We start from the raw sequence: 23,520 nt of genomic DNA, 5'->3' as shown, positions 1-23,520 counted from the left end.
GGATGAGCCATGCGCTAACCTACTCTCCCTGATGCAGGAAATGCTCGTACATCTTAAATGATGATGGAAACTGAGATATTCTAAAAATATTCTATTCTGAGACTGAAAATCTTAAAGAATTTTAAAGATTTTCCATCTTTACATTTAAAAAAATGCCATTAAGTTACTAAAAATCATAGGTGGTCTTCTCAGGACAAACAATATGTGCCTTTGGTTGATGCCCTTAAAGATCACATAATTGCACTCTTAATATGGCCAAAGAGTGTCAGCAGACAAATTAATAAGTGGAAAGCTGATCAGCATTTTATGTAAATCTCATTTGAGTCTCCCCCGGCTCATTTCAATATTTGTACCTTGCAGACCTACCAGCTACAGAAACGACAACTCAGACGGCGTCTAAACATCAAGGGAAAACCACCAGAGAGAAGAGGAAGAGGAAGAAAGAGAGGGAAGAGTCTAAAGAGCAGAGCAAGGAGAAGGGAACCAGGAAGACATATTTTACTTCCCAGTCAGCAACAGGTATCCTGTCCTCTTTATTCCCAGTAATAAAATAAAGCAATAATAAACAGGGCACCTCCCACCACACTGAGCATATTGAGTTAAACAAAATCTTGCATTTAATATGTGGTTCTTATTTTTGAAGGAACTGGGGGTTGGAGAACATAAGTGTTGGTTTTATGTACGAGCATAGTTTGTAAAGGATAGGTCTAATTTTAAGGTGCACTTTTACAATGATGGAAGCCTCCTCTTTCATTAAGTCATGTTGACACAAGTGCCCTAACCTAACTGCTCAGGTCCGTGTGTGTCCTGGTAGAACACAGCGCATTACACTTTGTATCTCACACACATCGCATTTCAAATATAGGCGAATAACCCAAAGATGTAATATCAATTGTTAATCAGATAAGCTTCCAAAGCAAATACATTTTTCCGGGTTTGTCACATTTTGTTTAGGAACATCTCCGAGAAAGTCACTCGAATGCGACAGTGGTGCAGCAGCAGACATTATTTTCCTGGTTGATGGCTCCTGGAGCATTGGACGTACCAACTTCAGGAGGGTCAGAGACTTTTTGGAGGGACTGATGACACCTTTCCACATTGGGCCAAAGAGAATCCAAATTGGTGAGTCTCAGGGGTGGAGGACAGAAAGTTAACACTAAAAGTAAGGCCAGTGCTAACAATGCTGCTTAGCAATAATTCCTATAATGTTGGAAAGACTGTTTTCGTGTAAATGGTGCAACATCTATAAGAAAAATGCGGAACCGAGCATGTGGGTTGTGTCCAGACCCGCCACCAGACCTCAGTACGCTCGAATCCAGAAAAGTACGTACACACAAAAAAATGTAGATACGTATGGCTGAATCCAAGCACATTTTCTTTGTAGATAACAATCAGCGTGGAATTGAGGGAACAGCTTGGAGTAGCTGTCTCCTCTCTCGCCACGTCCTCAAATACACATGCTAATAAGTATAAACACGATGATTTTCCTCTCTGCATAATCAGATAAAGGACACAAGCCATGAGTCCCAAAGGAAAGTAGAGGAACTTTACCGAGTGTGAGTTAGAGACACTTGATTTGAAGGTGTTCTGGATATGGAAGATATTATTTCTGAAACCAATCTGGGGATGACCCCCTTCCAAAAATCTGGTGCTTGTAATGAAAAACATGGTTGGTAAGGAATGCAGTTTGGTGTGGGGTTATAAATGTACCTGGATGTATCTCTGGCAGAGGCATAGCTTCGTGAAGACTGTTGTTCTGTGGAACTGAGCTCCTCGGTGTCCACCTGAAAGGCTGTGAGGCCCCCCAGCATGCTGAACAGTGGTGGTGGAGTGGCTCTCTCAGAACGACTTGGGGATTTATTACACATGTAATATCTATTCAGAATACAAAATAGAAAAGTGCAATATTACTCATTTAAAATAAGTTTGTGCTCTTTAAATCGTGGTGCAGGTCGGCAGGTTGACCTGCTCTGGAGCCTTTCAGAGACAGCATAGTTTCAGTACACCAGCAGAGACAGAAAACATTCATTTTTTTCTTTTACATCAATGTCCCCAAAATATTTAAAAATACTGATTTATTGCATAATCTTCCTCATTGATTACTGCTTGATTGTCCTCCTCGTTATGACACTGTCACTGTCATTGTCTTGTCACTATCTTCGTTCCTACCCTCACCTATGGTCATGAGCTTTGGGTAATGACCGAAAGAACAAGATCACGGGTACAAGCGGCTGAAATGAGCTTCCTCTGTAGGGTGGCTGGGCTCTTCCTTAGAGATAGGGTGGGAAGCTCTGCCATCCGGGAGGAGCTCGGAGTAGAGCCGCTGCTCCTCCGCGTTGAGAGGAGCCAGATGAGTTGGCTTGGGCATCTAGTCAGGATGCCCCCTGGACGCCTCCCTGGTGAGGTGTTCAGGGCATGTCCCTCCGGTAGAAGGCCCCCGGGAAGACCCAGGACACGTTGGAGAGACTATGTCTCTCGACTGGTATGGGAACGCCTGGGGATCCTCCCTGATGAGCTGGAAGAAGTAGCTGGGGAGAGGGAAGTCTGGGCTTCTCTTCTTAGGCTGCTGCCCTCGCGACCCGACCCCGGATAAGTGGTCAAGGATGGATGGATGATGGATGGATGGATGAAGTACTTTCAAGGCTGTCAGAGATAAACGACACATGAATTAATGCCTTTTTTATTTGCTTTTCTTTAAGGGCTGACCCAATACAGTGGAGACCCGCGCACAGAATGGCACCTCAACAGTTTTGCCACCAAAGAGCAACTGCTGGAGGCTGTAAGGAATTTCAAATATAAGGGAGGAAATACTTTTACAGGTACAGATTATGAGGGCTTTACAACCATTTTACTTGGAAGAAGTAGTGGAAGACATGATGATAATGATGCATAGCCTGGAATGTCAGGGGTCACCATGACTTTTCCAAACCTGCCCTTGCACACGAAGGGAAGAGCTAGCTTGCTTTTATGGCACGGCCTATTTCTTAGGTAAGGTAGTTTAAGTTGGAGCCTTAATTCGAAACAGTGTAAATCTGGTAAGGAAGCCCTGTAAAACAATTAAGATTATTGGCCTGAAAACCAGTGAAACATGGCAAGAACATCTTATACTGTAGTCAAATGATGCTGGTATAATAACACAATGTTATCTCCTCTGTGGTTTACTAATTATAGGTTTAAAAGGAATCTAATACTGTATTATGAAACAAGGATTTAGTGTGTGAAATGAGCAACAAAACCAAGAAAATATTTAACATATATGCTCCATCCAGAGGAGAGGGAGGCTACACATTCGCATTTCTGTGCCATAATTCCATTATTTCCATTCAAATGTTGAATTGACAGATTATTTCCTGTGTATCAGGTTTAGTTTTTGTGCAGAGTGCTGGTATGTGCACTACCATCCGGCAAAAATAGAAGTCGTGTGTATTTTTCCTCAGATTGGAACAGAGCTGCAGCCGCTGTACACACACACACACACACACACACACACACACACACACACACACACACACACACACACACACACACACACACACACAAGCGTCGATTTGAAAGGAAGCAAATCAGCTCCCCTTTAATTGCATAGAGCGGATTCCAGGGGTTAGGGCATCAGCCTCATGCTGTCCAATGCTTTTTAGCACAGAAAATATCCTCTTCCTCTAGGTCAAGCACTTCTTCATGTCTTGGAGGAGAACATGCAACAGAACGCAGGTGCGAGGGCAGATGTGCCATCTTTTGTGGTGTTACTGACTGATGGGAAATCCCAAGATGACGCCATAGCTGCAGCAAACCAACTAAAAAGTGCCGGTATGGAGATCATTGCCGTAGGTGAGAGCAGAAGAGACTTTTTATTCAGTTCTGAAAATATAATTGTCTAATTGCAAATTGGAAGCAGAGCAGCATTCTGCGCTAAGTTTGCTTCAACTCGTTTCAGCTATAATGTAACTTTATATTATACAGGCATAAAGAATGCTGACGAAGCTGAGCTCAGGCAGTTGGCATCGGAGCCAGTGGATCTAAACGTATACAATGTCAGTGATTTTCCTTTGCTCAGCAAAGTGGTTGCACGACTGGTCCACATCCTATGTGGAAGAATCGAGGAGCGTGGCGTTTCAAAGCGTGAGCTCTCTTCTCAATAGCGAAGCTAATATTAGTTTACCTTTCAACCATCGTTTTCCAACTTCAGTGCTAAATAGAATTTTTATTTCCACATATTCCATATTGAATTAAGAGACCTGATTGATTGCTTTGTCTCCAGAAATTGAACCTGGACCCAGAACTGACCCAGCTCTAGTTTACCCCAGTCCTACAAACCTCCGCTTTTCTGACGTGGGCTCCAGAGAAGTAAGACTGAACTGGATCAACCCCACACAGCCAGTCCTGCAGTACAGAGTGGTCTACCACAGCAGCGAGAGCCAGAATCCCCAGGAGGTCAGCTGCAAGGCTTTACCATAGACCTTCCATCAGAAGGATGAGCTGAACATGCAACATGGAAGAAATTCAACTTGAACATTTGCATCACTGAAAATTCTACCGACCTCCACATTGTCTTTTATGTTGGATCATTTTTATGCTCAGTTTTCAAATGTTCCACAAAACCCACAAAAGAATATTTTTCATAAAACAGATGGAATTGGAAATGAATCAGGAAAGATGTCATGATGTATAAATTAAAGTAGAAGCACAAACTTTCACCGGGCCGCAAAACATCCAAGTGCCTCTCCGTTAGACCTTCAACGACCTCTATGAATGAGAACCTTCATGTTCACCTGTTTGTGGTTATGATGTCAGGCCTGATCAGTTTATTCTGTGCACATCTGCTCTTACAGTAAATGAGGGTTTGTCTTTAGGTGGTTTTGGAAGGCTCCCGGTCCAGTGTGCTCCTGGAAAGGCTCTCCTCTCAGACACGGTACCATGTGTCCATCTTTCCTTCGTATGATGACGGTGTTGGCGTGGCTCTCAGAGGAGCCGTTACTACATGTAAGAATTGGAGAACAGATATTATTTGAGTCATTACGAAGAATTCAGATGTCTATTGTCAGCAGCCACTGGTACCTCGAGCTGTGCGGCAGGTCATTTATTATGCTTTTGGGTGCACTATAGATGGTCTATCCCATTACGTTCTTGCCACTGGAGCAATATTATTAAGCTTTTTCTTTCAAAGATGCTAGCAGGTAATACTGAGATAAACAAGATAAACAAACAGGTTTGGGTGAGAATGTGCTGGATACAAACCAACGTGTCAGCGATGTGGGGTGTGCAGTATGCCTACCGGTAATACAGAAGGGGATTTAATTATATTGACGTCCTTTGATTTGAGTAAGTTGTGCCCCTTATTTTTGACTCTTTTTGTTATTTCAGTTTGCCCTGATTGAACGCTGAACTGTCTTGAATGACGTCTAGAGGACATTGATGTTTAACTTTTTCATTTCAGTCATTTTGGAACAGAAATTGTCAAATACTGTCAAAAGAATCTTAAGAATCAGTTAATTTAAACTTGCTAATTGGTGATCAGCAAGTTTGTTTAATAGTAGTAATTTGCTGAACAGCTTAGAGTGAAACATGAGCTGTGTTTTTACACACACACACACACACACACACGGACACACACATATGTATGTCTCAAAAGTAGTAGCAGGTGAATACTCATACTCGGTCCTTAAAATGAAAACTCAAGGGTGATTATTCATACTCTTTTGGTAAACTGTGGTTTGGAACATCCCTAATTTTAGATTTTCCATCCCTAGTGCCCCTGGCGATCCCTGCCAACCTCCAGGTGACGGCTTCCTCTTACAGCACACTTCGAGTGAGCTGGGATGCAGCACCAGGGGCAACACAATATATGCTTCTGTACTCAGCACTCGACAATGGAGAACCTGAGGATGCCTTGGAGGTGAGGCAAGAACTTCTGGGATGATGAATTTGATGACATCTCAGAGTGTGTGTGACGACCGCATCAATTAAAATGACACTTTAACATTTACGTAAACAGTCTTGTCGTGTAGACTAAAAAAGAACAAAATGACATGTTTTTGGTTTGTTTTTGCAGGAGAAATTCAATGCAGATCAACTCGTGGTGGATCTGTCAGAGTTACAACCAGCAACAGACTACTCTGTCACCCTTTATGCCCTGTATGATGAGGAGCCCAGTGACCCTCTGACTGCTGTCGCCACCACATGTACGTTTTCTTTATTAGAAACGACACTATTGAGCATCTCTCTCTACATACTGTCATCTTTACTTTAAGGATCAAAACAAGGTCCATTTTTTGTTGCTTACCTGTTGTCTACCACTTACTTCCAGAGATAAATTAGAAACAAGATTAGACATTGATACGTGAACAGTAATTAATATAACACTGAATATTTAAGTGGGTATCCAAATAGGTTTCATCCAGGCCTTGGAGTAACAATATTCTAATCATCATGCACCTATTTTTATACATTTCTGCATGATTTGAGCCATTTTAAATAAGAATAACGGTGGGCTGTCCTTATTTATTGGTTAAGAACTACGTTTTAAATCTTGTTTTTTGTTTTAAATTGTGTTTTTTTCTAATCCTAACCCCATTAGTGATGTTACGTTACTCTTAGCACTACTAAAAACGGGCTTTCTCAGGGTGTCTGTCAAACACAATAGAACGTTCCTGGGCAGAAGACTAACTCGAGTCATATACTCACGTGGTCGTGACCTGGTTCAACGCTCATAACAAAAACGGGGATACAGAGAGAGAAACAAACCATTGCGCAGGTGAATATTTAGTCCAAACGAGCGATGATGGGGTGGTGGGAGCTCAGTCTGCTGGGGGCTGAGATGAGAAGCGGAAGGTTCTGGGTTCAAACCCCGGTGCAGACAAAACATGGAAGGTGTTCTGGTCATAGAGGGAGCTACCAGAACACCTTCAAAGCACTGCTGAGGTACCCTTGAGCAAGGTACCGAAACCACAAATGCTCACATAGGGCGATGAACTTCTGCCCCCCCACCCACCAGGCACCTGGGAATACAGAGAGGGAAAAAGGACAGCTACCATACGTACAGCAGGCATTAGGAGAGGAGGGGGCTGTCCCAGTGGGTTTTCAAAAATCTGTATCTCTGCAAACATGAAAGGCAAACAGGAATAATGAATGTTGTGACCTTTGTACAACTACAACAGTTATTAGTTATCTAAGTGCATCTTTTCCCCACAGTCCCCCTCCCACCACCACTAAGTGTTCAGTTTCCATTGGTCACACACAGTGTGATGAGAGTGAGCTGGATTCCTGCAGATAATGATGTTCCAGGACACAGAATCACTTACACCACCAACCACGGCAGTGATGTCAACCAGGTACGGGTCCAAATATAACAAGCAGATAATTATTTTTAAACTATTCACATACCACTAGAATCCACCGCGTTACCTCAGGGGAGCCCGATCAAACGTTCAAGGGTTTCAGAACAATCTTAGGGTTAGGCATCCCTAGAACCTTGGAATACTCCATTAAATATGTAAACAAGTCGGTGGACTCAAAGGTGGCCAGTTTCCTTGCCACTGGTCAAAGGCACCATGTCCCTTTTGTAAACTGACTTACGCATCAATACTCAATCCTGTTCCATTTACCATCATCATCCTCAGCAGCACCTGCGTCAGAAGGTCTCGGAGTGGCCGATGCCTCTCTAAATCCTAGTCAGACCTCTCTTGAATCCTGGGGAGAGTAGGAGTGATCAGCTCTAATGGGGGAAAGGCGTCCAGCAGGACAGAAGGCCGAGGCGTCTGGCCCCATTGTGGCCATTCCACTATGCATGTTCCCCATCACATTAGCCCCTCACAGTTTCAAAAATGTACTTATTCTGGCTCCAAAAATGGTGGTTACTCGTGGGGGAAACATCCATATGACAAAGAATTTTGATTTGATCAATTCTGAGGGTTGTCTCCATTGTAAAGGTGTCAAATAACATACAAGTGAATTAAGTTTGCTATTCATGTGGTTTTACAGGTGGAGGTAACAGGACTGAACACAGTGATGGTGCAGAACCTTTCCTCTCTTTCAAGATATCGGGTTTCAGTCCAGTCTCACTATCCTCAAGGCTTATCTGCAGCACTGATTGGCAACATTACCACATGTATTTCACTCAAAAATAGACTTTGTTTTGTGCTTCAGATTTTCTATATGTGACTTCAGTGCCAGTTTTTCATTCTCAAACATTTACAACAAACTCTTCTTTGCTTTGCAGTAAAAGTGCCTTCCCCGTTAGAATTGAGGGTGACTAATTTTTCAGGCAGTGATATTACCGTGTGCTGGGAAGCTGCTGCTAACGATGTTGTGTCTTATCTCATCAAATGGATTTCCCTGAGTGGAGGCGTCCTGAGACAGGTGGGGCTGCATTTACAGCTTCACGGGGCTCGCCTTGCATCACAACAGTGACTAGAAAAAAGACCTTTTCTTTTGCCATTTTCAGTTGATAGTAGATGGTGCTAATGACCAGGCTGTACTAGTTGGGGTTCAAGATGACAATGAATACCAGATCTCCCTGTCTGCTCTTTATGGGGATGGAGCTCAGAGTGAAGCTGTGGCCATACGTTACAGCACCAGTGAGTTGTCAGTATATGCGTACATTTCACACCACAATCAATTTGTAACAATTAGTCCAATATCTATTAAAAAAGTTCTTTATTATTTTCTGACTTGATGTCTCCTGTTTTGAACATGAAATCAGAATTTCTAATGAGCGTTTAGTACTCTTACACTTACTAATACACTTTATTTCACTACCAACACAACCAACAGTTTTGTTCTGTAAAAATATGCACAATCCTGCATGATTTTTTTATTATATTTCCTAAACTCAAGTAAAATTTAAATGTGTAGGACAACAAAGACTGTGTGTAAAACCAGATATTTCATGGTGTGTTTAAATTCCAGCTTGGTGTGTTCTCTCTGCAGTGTCGGGTGGAGGCCCCTCAAGTGTGCAAGTGTCACAGGAGACTCCAGTTAGTTTGTGCGTCAGCTGGATTCCTCCAAACGCTCATGTGCTCAATTATCGTGTATCTTATGCTGAACTGAGTGAAAATGAAAGGCAGGACAGAACAGTAAGGAAGCTACAAATATAAAGAGATGCTCCTGAATAGCTGTGCTGCAATTTCCATCAGCGCATGATATTAAATAGATATTGGTCTTGTTACAGGTGGTTGTTCCAGGCGGGGAAAGGCAGGTCGTCCTAATGTCATTAAAACCAGATACACACTACAGCATAGTGGTCACTGCTGAATACCGCAATAAAGAGGGAGGCAGCGCTTCAGCCCAAGGAAAAACCAGTGAGTCAGTCACATTAAAAATATGCACATACAAAGGAAATATGAACAAAAAGTTGCTTGAAAACCTTTCGGTGGATACTATTTGTGTAGAAAATATAAGAACATTTTAAAGCCATGTGTTTTGCTGTGATAACTTGGTTTAGAACAGTTGGCTGGAGTTAAGGGGAAGTGGTTCATATGGACTTAAGTGTATCGTATTTTCACGACTATAAGGCGCACCTAAAAAACTGAGATTTTCTCAAAAATCGATAGTTCGCCTTATAATATGGAGCGCCTTGTGTGTGGACTGAGTTCCAAAATCTGCTGTGCGCCTTTAGTGGGTGCACTACGGTAAACGCTCCGCGCATCGATTACTCGTAAGGACCCCCTAAAATGGCGCCGGTCAAGCGACACGCGTATAAGGCTTACTTTAAACTGCAGGCCATCGAATATGCGGCTGAAAATGGCAATCGAGCAGCTGCAAGACATTTTAATGTAAATGAGTCCATGGTCAGAAAGTGGAGAAAACAAGAAAGTGAGGAAGACGAAGCTGAGTTTCCGCGGGAACAAAGCAAGGTGGCCCGAGCTGGAAGACCGAGTGGAACAGTTGGTTGTGGAACAGCGAACAACTGGAAGGGGCGTCTCTACTGTCACCAAAGGCCAAAGCGATTGCTGAAGAAATGGACATTGAGCACTTCCAAGGAGGTCCGTCTTGGTATTGTCGCTTTATGAGGAGGCAGCATCTCTCCATACACACAAGGAACTGTTGCGCAGCGGCTGCCCGCGGATTACCAGGAGAGGGTGGCCATCTTCCGCACCTACTGCCGCGACAAGATAACCGCGCCCAGCCACGTGTTGTGGTTCGGTTTCTGGATGGCATCTGGGGGCAGGCCGATCTCTAAAGAGCGCTGAGCCTCCAGCGCACCTGCGGCTTGTTACGCATAAACGAGCACCAACTTAAGCCCGCCCCTCCTAGCATCCGGTGCTGGATTGTTGTTCGTGTTTTTGAACCAAGCTCTAGCTCCCCGTGATTACTAGCCCTTCGCATCGTTTATTCCTTCGCTTAGTAAGTTTGTTCAGTGCTTTGTCACTTCTTTCAGTTGTTTCTTTTCCGATGGTTTTTCCCATTTTTGATGGTGATTTTTCGTTCCCCCTTTCCGTTGTTACTTTCTCTGAGTTTTTTGTTGTTATTTTGTTCGGACGTCTTGGATACTTTGTCAATAAAGACCTTTTTATTTGCACTCTGCGTCTGGGTCCTGGCCTCCTTAACTGTTCCGTAACACCACGTCTATGAGGCAGCGGCGGGCAAGTTATGCCACCATATGCCGGTGGATTATAGACGCATGGGCTATGATACCGTCTTCATGTATTGTAAGAGCTTTCACAAAATCAACGCTGAACCGGTCAGTGAGTCCAATTCAGATGATTAAGAAGAGGAATTCAGGATGTTGGACATTGAAATAGTGCAGCTGTTTAATTCAGATACTGAGGATGAAAACTTTGATGGTTTTGTGGCGGAAGAATGAATATTTTGTTCAATAAATGTGTCGAAACTCACGGTTTTATTTCCATTGTCATTTTTTACTGTATGTTTCAGCATGCGCCTAATAATACGGTGCGCCTTGTGTATGTTTTAAATACAGAAATAGCACCCATAACTGAGACTGCGCCTTTTAATACAGTGCGCCTTATGGTTGTGAAAATACGGTAATTGACTTGGAATAAGTTTTTCCTTAACTTTCTGAGCAGTGTTTTAAATCACATTGACTTTTTCTGTTTTTTTTAAAAACTGCACAATTTGTTTCTTCTCAGTGTGTGACCACAAACATTACATTTTATTTTTAGCCCCACACACACTCATCACACACTAACAAGTGCTTCAGTCATTGAATCAGGAAGTCCCTGATGTAAAAGCACTTCTTAGATTGTTTCGCTGAGATGCTGAACTTGATTACTTCCTTATTACTTTATTTTGTTCTTGTCACTTTTAAAGTTGTCCGGCCGACGAGGTGCTCTGATTATGGATGATTTGTTTTAGGTTTTCAACAAAAACTTAAATAATAAAAAAAAAACTTAAAATAAAAATGGTAGATATTAAGAATGGTAGTAGACCTGAACATTAGTCACTTTTCTAGTCTTATTTTGATGGTCCACCCTCTTTATAACTAAAGGGTTTACCAAAACAGCATGTCAGTGTAAGTTGTACCTGAAAACCTTAACTTTCCCACTTTTTCCTCTCTTCCATATGGTGATCCAGGCACTGGATATGCTCACAGATACTGTATGCCTGTATGTTTCTCTTCCAGCCAGTCTGCGGGTCAGTAGCTTGAGTGTAGTTAAGTCAGACCACTCCAGTATCTGTGTGTCCTGGAAACCACTGTCTGCTGTCGATGGTTATCGTATTGTCATCCAATCTGTCAACGGTAAAGTAATGCTTTATTTAAATCAATAAAAAGATAACTGTATTTGACTACAGTTACTGTAGTGTGTGTGTGTGTGTGTGTGTGTGTGTGTGTGTGTGTGTGTGTGTGTGTGTGTGTGTTTTCTGTACAGACAAGAAATTAATGGAGCAAACTCTGAATAATTCCAGCAGTACTCACTGCTTCATGAATCTGGAGCACGAGAGTCTGTATCGGATAAGTGTGCATTCTCTTCTTGGGTCAACAGAGGGCGCTGCCGTCTCCCTTCTGCATCCAACAGGTTTTGGTTTTTTTAAATGTAGATAGTAAATATCAGGCACCGTTTACTCTATTTAATGTACTCATTTCAATAACTTCTATAAAATGTAAAATATTGTTGACTGAAGTTAGATTTTGACTTTTTATTTGTTAAATGTGTACTAAAATGAAAATGTATTTTCTTGTCAGCCACAACTCCAGCCAGAATTCTTATCCATCCCCACAAGTTTCCTATTCACAATGAAGGTGATTCATGACTGCTGATTCAAAATTATTCAGATCATGACATTTCTTTTAGTTTTAACTCTTCAGCGAGCAGCACATCAGCATTAATATTCCTGTGACAATCACACAAGAGGGTGACTTTTAATGTTGTAGGTTACAAATAGTGTTATATGCAGTATGTCTGTGTAGATCATCCAGGTCATAGTTATCCAAGGTAGTTTTCTTTGTCAACTGGACTGTACTAAACTTCTCAGAGACCCCGGGCAGATAGGGGTTCGAAACGCTGTGGCATTCTGTCCAGTTTCTCTGAGTAGTTTAGGAGGATCCTCCAGAAACATGACATACCGGTTCAGTTTAAACCAAACAACACTCTCAGACAGAGGTTAGTACACCCGAAGGACAAGACATAATCAATGTAATGTTGTTTATGCTGTACAGTGCCAGGAGGAATGTGAGAAACTGTACATTGGGGAAACCAAACAACCTCTCCACAGAAGAATGGCACAACACAGACGCGCCACCTCTTCAGGTCAGGACTCAGCAGTCCACTTACACCTAAAGGAGAGTGGGCACTCCTTTGAGGACAGCCAAGTACGGGTACTGGCCAGAGAAGATGGTTTGAGAGGGGTGTCAAGGAAGCTATCCATGTCAAATTGGAAAAACCATCCTTAAACAGAGGTGGTGGCCTGAGGCACTTCCTGTCACCCACATACAATGCAGTCCTCCACTCCTTCCAACAGCAAACCAAACATTCACACCATTCCAAGAGACCCAGTGACTCACCACCATGTGAGCCAGCAGACAAAGAGGAGACACCTCAACTGAAACTAGGTGAACAACCCGACAAACGACCCTGCTAACGACCCTCAGGTGACCAACCAGATCATTAGCATGCAAATGGTCCACAGGGGCTAGATTTTCAAGCTTGGTCCCCAGCGAGTTCAGAACTGAAGAATCCTTCTGGATAGAAGGCAAAACATCTTCAAAGAGAAGAAACCCAGTCCAGTTGAGAGAGAAAACTACCTTGGATATGTTATATGTTGTCTTTCATCATACTTGGTATGACATTGTAAACAAAATTTCTTAAAATTACAGATGTTCAAATAAAAGATAAAGTATAATATTATAAAAGTTTAAATTTTAAAAAAAACCCAATTTAAAACAAATTTGCATACATTTGGTTTCCACATTGTATTAATGAATATAGTTTTGTTATCAGGATCAATAGCATTGAATAATGGGCTTTTTCTCTTTCATGGTTAAATGATTTAATGCCATAATGTGCTGCAGTCTGTCCAGAAGTCACTATCAGAAACAACATTGTCAAAGGTGAGAACAAAAATGATTATTTAGAATTGCCCACACCTAAAGCCTCTACTTGAATGGTGTGATTTGTCTTGTGTCAGGGCTTGACATGATGGAAGCCTTTGGTCTGACCCAAAGTTCCCACTCATCTGTGGAGGGTGTCGCTGCTGACCCTTTTGTCTTCAACAGTCTTCCCATCTATAGCCTGTACAGGGACGCACAGCTGACACAGAGCACAAAGTGAGATTATCTATTCTCATCCTCTTTGATTCACTTTAATCCAAAACTTACATTATTGATACTTTTATTAACTATGGAGTTCTTAGTTTTGAATAATTTTCAACAATTTAATGCATTTATAGTCTCAGTTATCTTCGATGGAAACCGACCTATCTATGACTCCCTAAGCTCCTTCTCTCTGCAGATATATTCACCCTGTAGGCTTCCCAGCCGAGCACACCATCAGCATTGCCTTCCGATTGTTGCAGAGCACCCCAAGGGAGCCCTTTGCTCTCTGGCAGCTCACTGACATTGATTTCCAGCCTAAGATGGGGGTAATGCTGGACCGTGAGTAACATCTTCGCAGACAGCTACATTTGAATTTGAATCACCTATTATATTATAACCCTAACCCTAACCTATCAGTTAACCATAATGGCAGGTGTAAATTAAGCTCTCCATAGTAAATTCCACACTATGGTAAATTCCACACTATAGGGCACTATAGTTTCTTCAACATATCATGCAACAGTGGCTCACCAAAGTGGTAATTAATATACTATAAGCCGCAGGTGGCCACTTTGAACCATGAGATCTTTATGGTCCACAGGAAAATTATTTTAAATGTTTAATTACTATGCACGGCAGTAACACAGCAGTAAAATGACATTACAGTAACATGGAGGTTTAAAAATGAGCTGACCAGCTGTTGATCATTGGCCTTTAACCTAAAAGCTGCATCGTCAATATTTCTTCATGTTACCAATGATGATGGTGTGAACATTGAGCGTAAAAAGACTGTTAAACACAACTAAACTAACGTCTTTCTCAGGCCATGAGCATCTCTTAACTTGTCTGTCTGGCAGCAAATGTCCATTCAAATTCAGAAAACTTTACTTGTGCCAGTGGGGGCGATGGAGGAAGTCATACAAATCCATAAATAAGCTGAATCTCTCCATAAGATGCAGGGGAAAAGGGTGGGGGGAAAAGTAGCAGCTTATTGTATTGAATTTATGGTGTGTGTGTATGTGTGTGTGTGTGTGTGTGTGTGTGTGTGTGTGTGTGTGTGTGTGAGTGAGTGAGTGAGTGAGAGACCTATTTAAGGTATCACATCACCAAACTGTGTTGACATCGTTGACCATATACCGTACTACTGTACCATAAATAAGCTATGTGTCTTTTTCATTGAATCTTCTCACTAGCCAAGAACAAACACCTGGTGTACTTCAGTCTGGACTACAGGGGAGAAGTCCAGGAGCTAACCTTTGACCAACCACAAGTCCACAGACTCTTCTATGGAAGTTTTCACAAGGTGGAATTATGTGCCACTTGCTTTGTTATCTAGTGATAAATATTTACAGTACAACAGAAATATGATCTATTTTAGTATAGTATATACCAGGGTACAAATCATTTCCATAGATTATGTGATGCATAAAACAACAGGACATTATGTGAGCTCAAAGGTTTACAATTTATTTGGTAACATAACTCTTGTGGAAAATTATAATGTTTAGACAGCAGAGGTGTTTCCTCTCTTTAGATTTGTTCATTTTAGATTAGTAACTTTTCTTTCTGTAGCTTCTATATTCTATATTTTACATTTGAGACATGATTGCATTGAAGTTTTACATGGCAGTTTTGCTTCTTCACTATTTGGTTTGTCTGTTACAAAGTCAAAATCTACATTTTGAATTATTTCAGAAAAATAAATTAATCTGCATTCAGTTTTGGTGCCCTAATGAGCCCTGCCGTGTCCAGGTGGGGGTAGCTGTTGTAGGCTAGCAAATCTTTGCCTTGCTTGACCCACCTGTATTGTACGCTGGAGGGCTTCCTGAACCGCTTACTGATAGGGAAGACTGAGCCAACCCAAACTGACATGCCATGTTATGGTTAACATTAACAGTTAACCATAACAGTTCCACATTAACAGTTCCACAGCAAATGCATGTCGTGATCAAATGTTAAAGCGGTCCACCAAAATATTGGTGTTTTTGGTTTCGACTTTTTTAGCCAGGCAGTGTAATTTTACTTAACCATTTTATGCATGCCACAATTTGGGCACCCCTCCTTGAACTACCGCCTTACTGTGGTGGAGGGGTTTGTGTTCCCGAATGAGCCTGGGAGATAGGTTGTCCGGGGCTGTTATGTTCTGGTATGGCTTCCAGACTAAGGGTGGTTCAACAACCCACCATGAAGAGGACACAATCAAGGCTATTTACATTGCCCGGATTGGTGTTACCGGGGCCCTACTCTGGAGCCAGGCCTGAAGTTGGGGCTCGTCGTGAAGTGCCTGGTGGCCGAGTCTTTGCCCATGGAACCCAAAATGGCGATGTGGGCCCAACTTCTCTGCATGTTCTCTGCATTCATTGCTGTTGCGGTAGCTTTGAGCTGTGGACACAAGGTCTCTGGTGCTGTCCTTGGTGTCATTGCGGCAGGCCCCTTGGTGGACACTGGAAGTAAGGGACGCCATCAAGCTGAAGGAGTCCTATCGGGCAATGTTGGCCCAGAATACTCTCCAAACAATAGACGTGTACTGGCAGGCCAAGCAGGTCACTGAGGAATTAGAGACTGGGGACTCTGAGGAGGACTCTGCCATCACCCTAGCCGAAGTCAACGAGGTAGTTATCGAGCTCCTCGATGGCAGGGTATCAGAGGTCGACAAGATCCGCCCTGAATACCTCAAGTCTCTGGATGTTGTAGGGCTGTCCGGGCTGACACTCCTCTACAACATCACATGGCAGTTGGGAACAGTGCCGCTGGAGTGGCAGACTGGGGTGGTGATACCTCTTTTTAAAAAGGGGGACTGAAGGGTGTGTTCCAACTATAGGGGGACCACACTCCTCAGCCTCCCTGGCAAGGTCTACGCCAGAGTACTGGAGAGGAGTTCAGTTGAACCCTGGATTCAGGAGAAACAATGAAGGAACAATGTGATTTTCATCCTGGCCGTGGAACACTGGGCCAACTCTATACCCTCCGCAGGCTGCTTGAGGGTTCATGGGAGTTTGCCCAACTGGTCAACATGCGCCTTGTTGATCTGGAAAAGGCATTTGACCTTGTCCCTCAGGGTATTCTTTGGGGGGAGGGGGGGTGCTCCATGAGTATGGGGTCTGTGGCCCTCTATTAATGGACATCCAGTCTCTGTAGCACCGGAGCAGGAGCTTGATTCACATTGCCGGCAGAAAATCAGACATGTTCCTGGTGCATGCTGGACTTTAGCAGGGCTTTCCTTTGTCACATGTTCGGTTCGTAATCCTTATGGACCAGGATCTCCAGCAAATACTGGGGCGGATTTTCTGCTGAGTGTGAAGCAGCTGGGATAAAAATTGACACCTCTAATTAACACCTTCTTGTCCAGAGAAGGGTGGATTGCCCTCACCAGGGTGGTGGAGAAGTTCTGCCTCAGATGGAGGAGTTCAGGTATCTCGGGGTCTTATTCACAAATTAGGGAAGAATGGAGTGTGAGATTGACAGGTGGATCCGTCTAGATTCTGCAGTTATGCAGTCGGTGTACCAGATCATCATGGTGAAGAGAGCTTAACCACAAGGCAAAGCTCTCGACTTACCAGTCAGTCTTGCTCCTACTCTCAACAATTGTCAGAATCGTTGGTTAATGATTAAAAGAACAAGAAGTCTGGGCATCTCTGCTTACGCTTCTGCCCCTGTGACCGGGTTCCGGATAAAGTGGGAGAAGACGAGATGAGACGAGACAATTTTGGCATTGCTACCTATAGAATTGTGTCATTTCTACCTTCTGCCTCATTTTGTTGCCTCTCTGCTCTTCATGTGGCAGGTTCACCTGTCTGTCAGTCAAGTGAGTGTGTCCCTTTCTGTGGACTGCCAACATGTGAGTGAGAGGTCTGCCCGCCCACTTGGCAACTTACCTACCGATGGCTTTGAGATGCTCGGAAAATTTGTGAACACCAGAGGACCCAACAGTGGATCTGCCCCAGTAATATCATTATTCCTTTCTGCCCATATAAAATTCATCCTGGCCCAGAGAATTAATAAGATAACCTGAACAACTTTGCATCTGTCTTTACAGTTTGCGCTGCAGTCCTTCGAGATCATCTGTAACACCACATGGGCGTCAGATGATACCTGTTGTGACCTTCCTCAAGTGGTCCGTTTGACTTTGCCTATGTTTAAGTTTGGTTCATAAATTCACCCCATTGTTATTGTTAGTGCTTATTCAAAAATGGAAAAAGCCTGATTTGTGTATGTTAGAGGGATGAAGAGAGCTGTCCCTCACCAGCCTACGCCTGTGTTTGTTCCTCCAACATTCCTGGAGCTTCTGGTTTACCTGGATCACATGTAAGATCTTAAGGCTTCGGTTCTTGCTGCGTCTGTACCAATAATTCTTTCTGTTGTTAATACCCAATACTTGTTTAACAGAAAAAAAAGATTTACATTGAACTTTTCAAGCATGTCAACACTTGCTGCAAAGAGACACATGGATTTGCTAAAACCCCACAAATCTGGGTGTCAGTTAGGTCAGCTGTCGAAATCAGTTCTCACTTTAACAATTCTAATGCAAGATGAGCAAAAAACATAAAAAAATTAAATGAAACAGTAAGAAGTACATAATGATATTTATTATGTACTTGTGGCACATGAAACAAACTATATTATTGTAATTATTGTTTTTCCTCTTTTTTTTAGGGAAAGCCAGGTCCTCGTGGCGAGAAAGGGGAAAAAGGAGGTCAAGGCCAAAAGGTCGCTTGACAGGATTGAATTGATTTGTTTAAAAGCTCAAAGGACATCACATCCATTCACACATGTTTCTTTTTGAGTTTCACATTTTCCCTAGCCTTTGGTTTTCTAACAACAAAACAAATAAGATTTCAGAAAAAAGTGTATTTAAGTCAATAAATGAATCCAACTTAAATCCATGAACATCTGTTTATACCTGATTTCTGTTCACTCATGAGAATTTTGAAAATAATCATACACACTGAAACTTACACACAAATAACAATGATGCCAAATATATATGACTGAAATTCAGTTGACAAGTTGACATTTGTTTCAGGGGGAAGTGGGACCTCCAGGACAAGCAGGATTTCAGGGAGGCCCAGGACTCCAAGGTAACATGGGGCCTCGAGGCATGGCCCAGCAGGGCAAACTGGTCAGTAAATTTCTCATTTTTTATTGCCTGTAGTAGAATTCCTCAAACTCTTGGTTACTCACATAAAATTGTTTTTAAAATTGACTTGTTTTCTGTTTAAACCTATTTATATCAAGGGTCCAACTGGTGCCAGGGGAGAAAAAGGAGATCCGGGGCGCCCAGGAGGCCGGGTGTGTTAAAACTGGAAAAAAAGGAAAAACTATTTTTAAATTAATCGAGTCTCACCAACCTACTTGTTGTTCTTCTATGAAGGGTTTACCTGGACCTCCAGGACCAAAGGGACAGGAGGGGGTCCCAGGGCCTAAGGTCACCTCTTGTAACCCAGTCGTTTTAACAGAAAATGGTGTCCGATTTTCATTGTTCTTGTCTCTAATTAATATATTTTACAGGGCATTAGAGGTGTTGAAGGTAATATTGGTGCTCCTGGCATGACTGGACCGCGGGTGAGACTCATAATTCCTCATTTGCACTAGATCTATTTCAACATCTCACAGATGTGATATTGCTAAAAAAGCCATGACCGACATTCTACTTATATCACATTAATATTATAAATAGTTTAGATACATGCACTCTGAAAACCTTGAAGCATAATTAATACAGATAAAATAGAAATTCTGACTGTGATTTTTAGCATGAACACTTGTGTAGTATTACAAAATATAGCAGATTTTTATCCATGAAACAAATCCTTGGCATTACAAGAATTTATTACTTGCCCAATGTCATAATTCATGATAATTATTTCTTTAAAAAACCAAAACAAAAAAGGGTTTCCAAGGAATGCCAGGACACCCAGGGCTGACAGGGGACAGAGGGCCCCTAGGACCCGTGGGGCCTACGGTAAGATAAGAGCTGCATCAAGCCAACATATTATCCCTGTTTGTTATATATTAAAAATAGTGCTCACACTAAACACTAATTTGCTTCACACTTCAACAATACCTGGTGTATAAATATGTATATGTAAATTTATATATTTATGGATTGTAAAATTGACTTAATAAATAAACAAATACAGGAATACAGTATACATTTAAATATATAGTCAACAGAAAATTTACTTGGGTTGTTTATGTGCCTTTATTTAATTACAGCCCGCCCATCCTGTTTTACAATGAGTACACTTGAAACTGACAAATTAGCATAAAGCAATAAATCAATGAAGAAATGAGGAAAGTTTAAAAAATGAATAAATGTAAAAGTGAATCGATAAGTAAACTGGTGCATCTGTGTTTCTGGTTCAGCTGCTCCAAAACAGGCTGAATACAAGTGTAATTCATATTGTTGATTAGTTTATTTTCATTTCCGTGTGCTGTGTCTTGCTTTACAGGGTCTGCCAGGTTTCAAAGGGGAAAGAGGGGAAAAGGTGGGATATAGCTTCATATTTAGACAGTCTAAATGACAGTTTTTTACTCTTAATAATAATTACAAGTGTGTGCTTTACAGGGAGAGCCTCAGTCCATAGCCATGATCTATCAGCTGGTCACACAGGCCTGTGAACAACTTGTGCATAGTAAGAAACCCATTGGAACAATTCTAAACACTTTGGACCCATAAATAATTGAAATGAAGTATTTATCTACAAAAAGGGTAATGATGTGAATAATAGCCCATTTAAAATGATGCCTTTTTACAGAAGAGGTGCTGAAACTTGACACATTCATCAATGAAATAAGTCGTAAGCCAGCTCCTATTGAGGAAACAGTGGGCCCACCAGGAGAACCTGGTATTCCAGGGTCTAAAGGCCCACCAGGTGTGAGGGGCACACCAGGGCGTGCAGGCCCAAGGGGGAGACCTGGCAAGGCTGGATACCCTGGAGAACAAGGTAGGTCTAAATTTAAAAAATGTTTAAAACATTTTTTAATTAATACATGCAATTTTTCATATGTATGAAAAATGTGAATTAGGAATCTATCATTTCATGTATCAGCAACTGATTGTCCTCTCTACAGGTGGTAGAGGTATAACAGGGATAAAAGGAGAACCAGGACCCAATGTTCAGGGTCCTACGGGGATCAAAGGATTTCCAGGTACCACTAATGTTCTGTGATGGTGTGAGTCCATCGTACTAACATGCCCTCTGATGCTCCAGGGCCCCAGCTACTATCAATCACAAAAATAAACTATTTGTAATTAAACTATAGAACTGCTTAAAGGAGCTAAATGTAAATTGTGGCCAAAACTGGAACTGAAACCACATTCAAAATACTGTTAACATGGTACCCCCCCCCCCAGGACATTTACATTTGACCCATGTATTGTCTCAATCATGTTTAATATTGTCATGATAATATAATGTAATTTTTTCCGTAGCATCTCAGCATTATGCCAGAGAAATGGGCTTTAAAAATGCATTGCTCAAGTTAGCAACGATCCCTGCTAAAGTTAGCAATGATTGCTGTTTTTATATCAATTTATTACCTAGTCAATTCAACGACCCACCTGCAAACATGCTAGTGTACTATCAACCTATATGCATAACATGATTCAGCTGAAGAGAATATCTGAAGTGTCCATGCCTACATTCATTAGAAATAAGTTAGCCAAATTAGCTGAATCTTACCTAAATTGGCAGATTTGGGATCAGTGTTCAGATTCTTCTCCAGTTTTAGCCATTAATCTCCCAGATCCTTGGTTTGTTTCTGACTTTGTCAGGACTTATTTGGGAATCATCCAATGCTATTTAGGTTTAGTAACATGAGACGTTTTGATCTGAAATGTAGCTGTGGCTCAATGGTGAACGGTGGCACATACAATGTACAAATCAACATTAAATGCAGGTGCCGCCTCATTTTTGTAAAATCACAATATTCCTTCTGGATGGCTGTTGCCAGCAATATAAGTATTTGAAATTTATATGATTACTTCATGTCTGGTTTATTTATTTTTAATAACTTCAAAATACTTTTCTTACATATACCGTAGCTCCATTAATGTCTCCAAATATGTATCAAGTTGGATTACGCAAATCTGAATTGTTTATTTGTTTGTTTGCAATGTATAAATGATTGTACATTGCACAATACCAATCTCTGGTGTGGTTTCTATTCTCCTTGGCAACAGGTTCAACAGGTGAGTCTATACTGGGAATTCCAGGCTCCAAAGGAGATGATGGTAAGCCAGGGCTCCCGGGAAACCCTGGATCTCGGGGGCAGACTGGTGAGATCGGCCCAGCAGGTATATGTGACAGCAGTGGAGGCTGTCACAGAGCTCCACAGCAAACAGGTAAGCTGTCAGAAAATATAAATTGAGATGAGGCTAAACTGGTGTTCAATTAAGTGAAATGCGATCTACTTTTAAATCAATTACACCAATTATTTTTCATCTATATTTATTCATTTTTTATTGGCAGAGAATTGTCTAATGAAAGTGGTCTTTTGCATTAACTTTGTGTATGCTCTCTTGATTAAGAAAACCACTATTATGGTGACCAAACCTAACTGGATGTTACCACACAGCAACAATGAGCAGGTGCTGGTCATCCTTTGAAAGGACCGTGGATCCTTTGGAGCAGAGTAACAGACTGAAAACAGATGTTAAATAGCACCAGTGGAGATGGTTGGTGTTGCCAGGGATTGATGGCCAAACTTGGCTGGCTTCAGCGAGTGCAGGAGAGTAAGATATTGATGCTCGAAGGATCTATCTGTTTTCTTGTGTTCTTTTGGAAAATAAGCAGGAAACAAATGAAGTAATAATCTTTTTATACAAGATGTACTTTGAGAACTGATGCGCCATATAAAAATGCATATATGTTCCTTTGTTTTATATTCACACTGAAGAACCTCTGATGTATATCTTTTTTTAATTAAATGTATGGTGAAATATATCCTTCTGTCGTACTTTACAATGGGAATGCAAAATTCAAGGTTTAAATTTGGTCATTTTGCTGGTTCTTGGAAGATAAATACCAAACAATAATCAGGTATAAACAATAATGATAATTCTGTTATCATATGTGCGGAAAGGTTTCTCTGAAGTACAATTCTCCATCACTTATCGGAAGGTGATAATACAGCAAAGCGACATCAAACCTCGTGACCCAACAGTACAGAGATGGAGAAAAACATCACTAAGACATTTCAAATGCACGGAAAATGACTCTACATTGCTTACAACATCAAACCAATTTTAATACTTTGGAAACATCAACTATGACGTGTGACAATGTGCTACAAATAACATGGTCTGTCACATTGCTTTGTATGGTTTTAGATATTTTCCATAGGGTGAATGTGTGATTTTTAGAAGTAACGGGGCTCAGTCAGAGGTAGTCTGTGCCACGCTCCAGTTCAGATGGTGGCGGTAATGCACGTACAGCTGTATGCTAACGGCGATAAAAATGCATATGAAGAACAAGGAGGAGGAAGAATCAAGACACTAATTAGTAGTGATTCAGTATCAACGGCAACAAGCATTAAAACAGGAGCATCAAAAAAATCACCAAAATTTAGTAATAAATATAATAGAGTGCAGGAAATGTGTCGTGAAGTGTTGCATTGTGTTTCTGTGGAGCCCAGCTCACATGGGGGTCTTGGGGAATGAGAGGGCAGATAAGGTAGCAAAGGGAGCAGGTAAGGGGAGCACAGTTGAAAGAGGAATTAAATGATCAAAGTCAGAGGTTAAGAGTAACGTGTAGGAAAAAGCAAATGAGCAGTGAAACAGAAATGGGAAGCAGCTGTCAAGGGGA

The 23,520-nt window shown here is 41.7% G+C and overlaps 1 protein-coding gene across 4 annotated transcripts in view; it reads left to right on the top strand.

Annotated features, from left to right (window-relative positions):
- LOC130529479 (collagen alpha-1(XIV) chain) overlaps positions 1-22,659 on the top strand; it is a 27,258-nt gene extending 4,599 nt beyond the window's left edge. For all 4 annotated transcript variants that reach the window (XM_057039738.1, XM_057039740.1, XM_057039739.1 and 1 more), the window contains 37 exons: positions 361-519; positions 955-1,122; positions 2,700-2,819; positions 3,664-3,828; positions 3,961-4,119; positions 4,259-4,431; positions 4,851-4,980; positions 5,748-5,893; positions 6,050-6,179; positions 7,189-7,328; positions 7,978-8,104; positions 8,216-8,355; positions 8,441-8,573; positions 8,926-9,071; positions 9,167-9,296; positions 11,582-11,698; positions 11,829-11,975; positions 12,143-12,199; positions 13,469-13,507; positions 13,585-13,723; positions 13,908-14,050; positions 14,905-15,014; positions 17,496-17,654; positions 17,748-17,825; positions 17,930-18,016; positions 18,365-18,418; positions 18,735-18,830; positions 18,947-19,000; positions 19,083-19,136; positions 19,220-19,273; positions 19,602-19,673; positions 20,164-20,199; positions 20,280-20,346; positions 20,470-20,658; positions 20,786-20,863; positions 21,897-22,058; positions 22,245-22,659. In XM_057039738.1, coding sequence (XP_056895718.1) covers positions 361-519; positions 955-1,122; positions 2,700-2,819; positions 3,664-3,828; positions 3,961-4,119; positions 4,259-4,431; positions 4,851-4,980; positions 5,748-5,893; positions 6,050-6,179; positions 7,189-7,328; positions 7,978-8,104; positions 8,216-8,355; positions 8,441-8,573; positions 8,926-9,071; positions 9,167-9,296; positions 11,582-11,698; positions 11,829-11,975; positions 12,143-12,199; positions 13,469-13,507; positions 13,585-13,723; positions 13,908-14,050; positions 14,905-15,014; positions 17,496-17,654; positions 17,748-17,825; positions 17,930-18,016; positions 18,365-18,418; positions 18,735-18,830; positions 18,947-19,000; positions 19,083-19,136; positions 19,220-19,273; positions 19,602-19,673; positions 20,164-20,199; positions 20,280-20,346; positions 20,470-20,658; positions 20,786-20,863; positions 21,897-22,058; positions 22,245-22,273 — 4,187 coding nt within the window. In that variant the 3' untranslated portion in view covers positions 22,274-22,659. The remainder of the gene's footprint in view (positions 1-360; positions 520-954; positions 1,123-2,699; positions 2,820-3,663; positions 3,829-3,960; positions 4,120-4,258; positions 4,432-4,850; positions 4,981-5,747; positions 5,894-6,049; positions 6,180-7,188; positions 7,329-7,977; positions 8,105-8,215; positions 8,356-8,440; positions 8,574-8,925; positions 9,072-9,166; positions 9,297-11,581; positions 11,699-11,828; positions 11,976-12,142; positions 12,200-13,468; positions 13,508-13,584; positions 13,724-13,907; positions 14,051-14,904; positions 15,015-17,495; positions 17,655-17,747; positions 17,826-17,929; positions 18,017-18,364; positions 18,419-18,734; positions 18,831-18,946; positions 19,001-19,082; positions 19,137-19,219; positions 19,274-19,601; positions 19,674-20,163; positions 20,200-20,279; positions 20,347-20,469; positions 20,659-20,785; positions 20,864-21,896; positions 22,059-22,244) is intronic.
- Positions 22,660-23,520: the final 861 nt, after the last annotated feature.

Source organism: Takifugu flavidus, chromosome 8 (assembly GCF_003711565.1).
Source record: "Takifugu flavidus isolate HTHZ2018 chromosome 8, ASM371156v2, whole genome shotgun sequence".
NCBI classification, from domain to species: domain Eukaryota; kingdom Metazoa; phylum Chordata; class Actinopteri; order Tetraodontiformes; family Tetraodontidae; genus Takifugu; species Takifugu flavidus.
The sequence above is the reverse complement of the archived record's forward strand: the minus strand, read 5'-3'. Positions and strand labels throughout refer to the sequence as shown.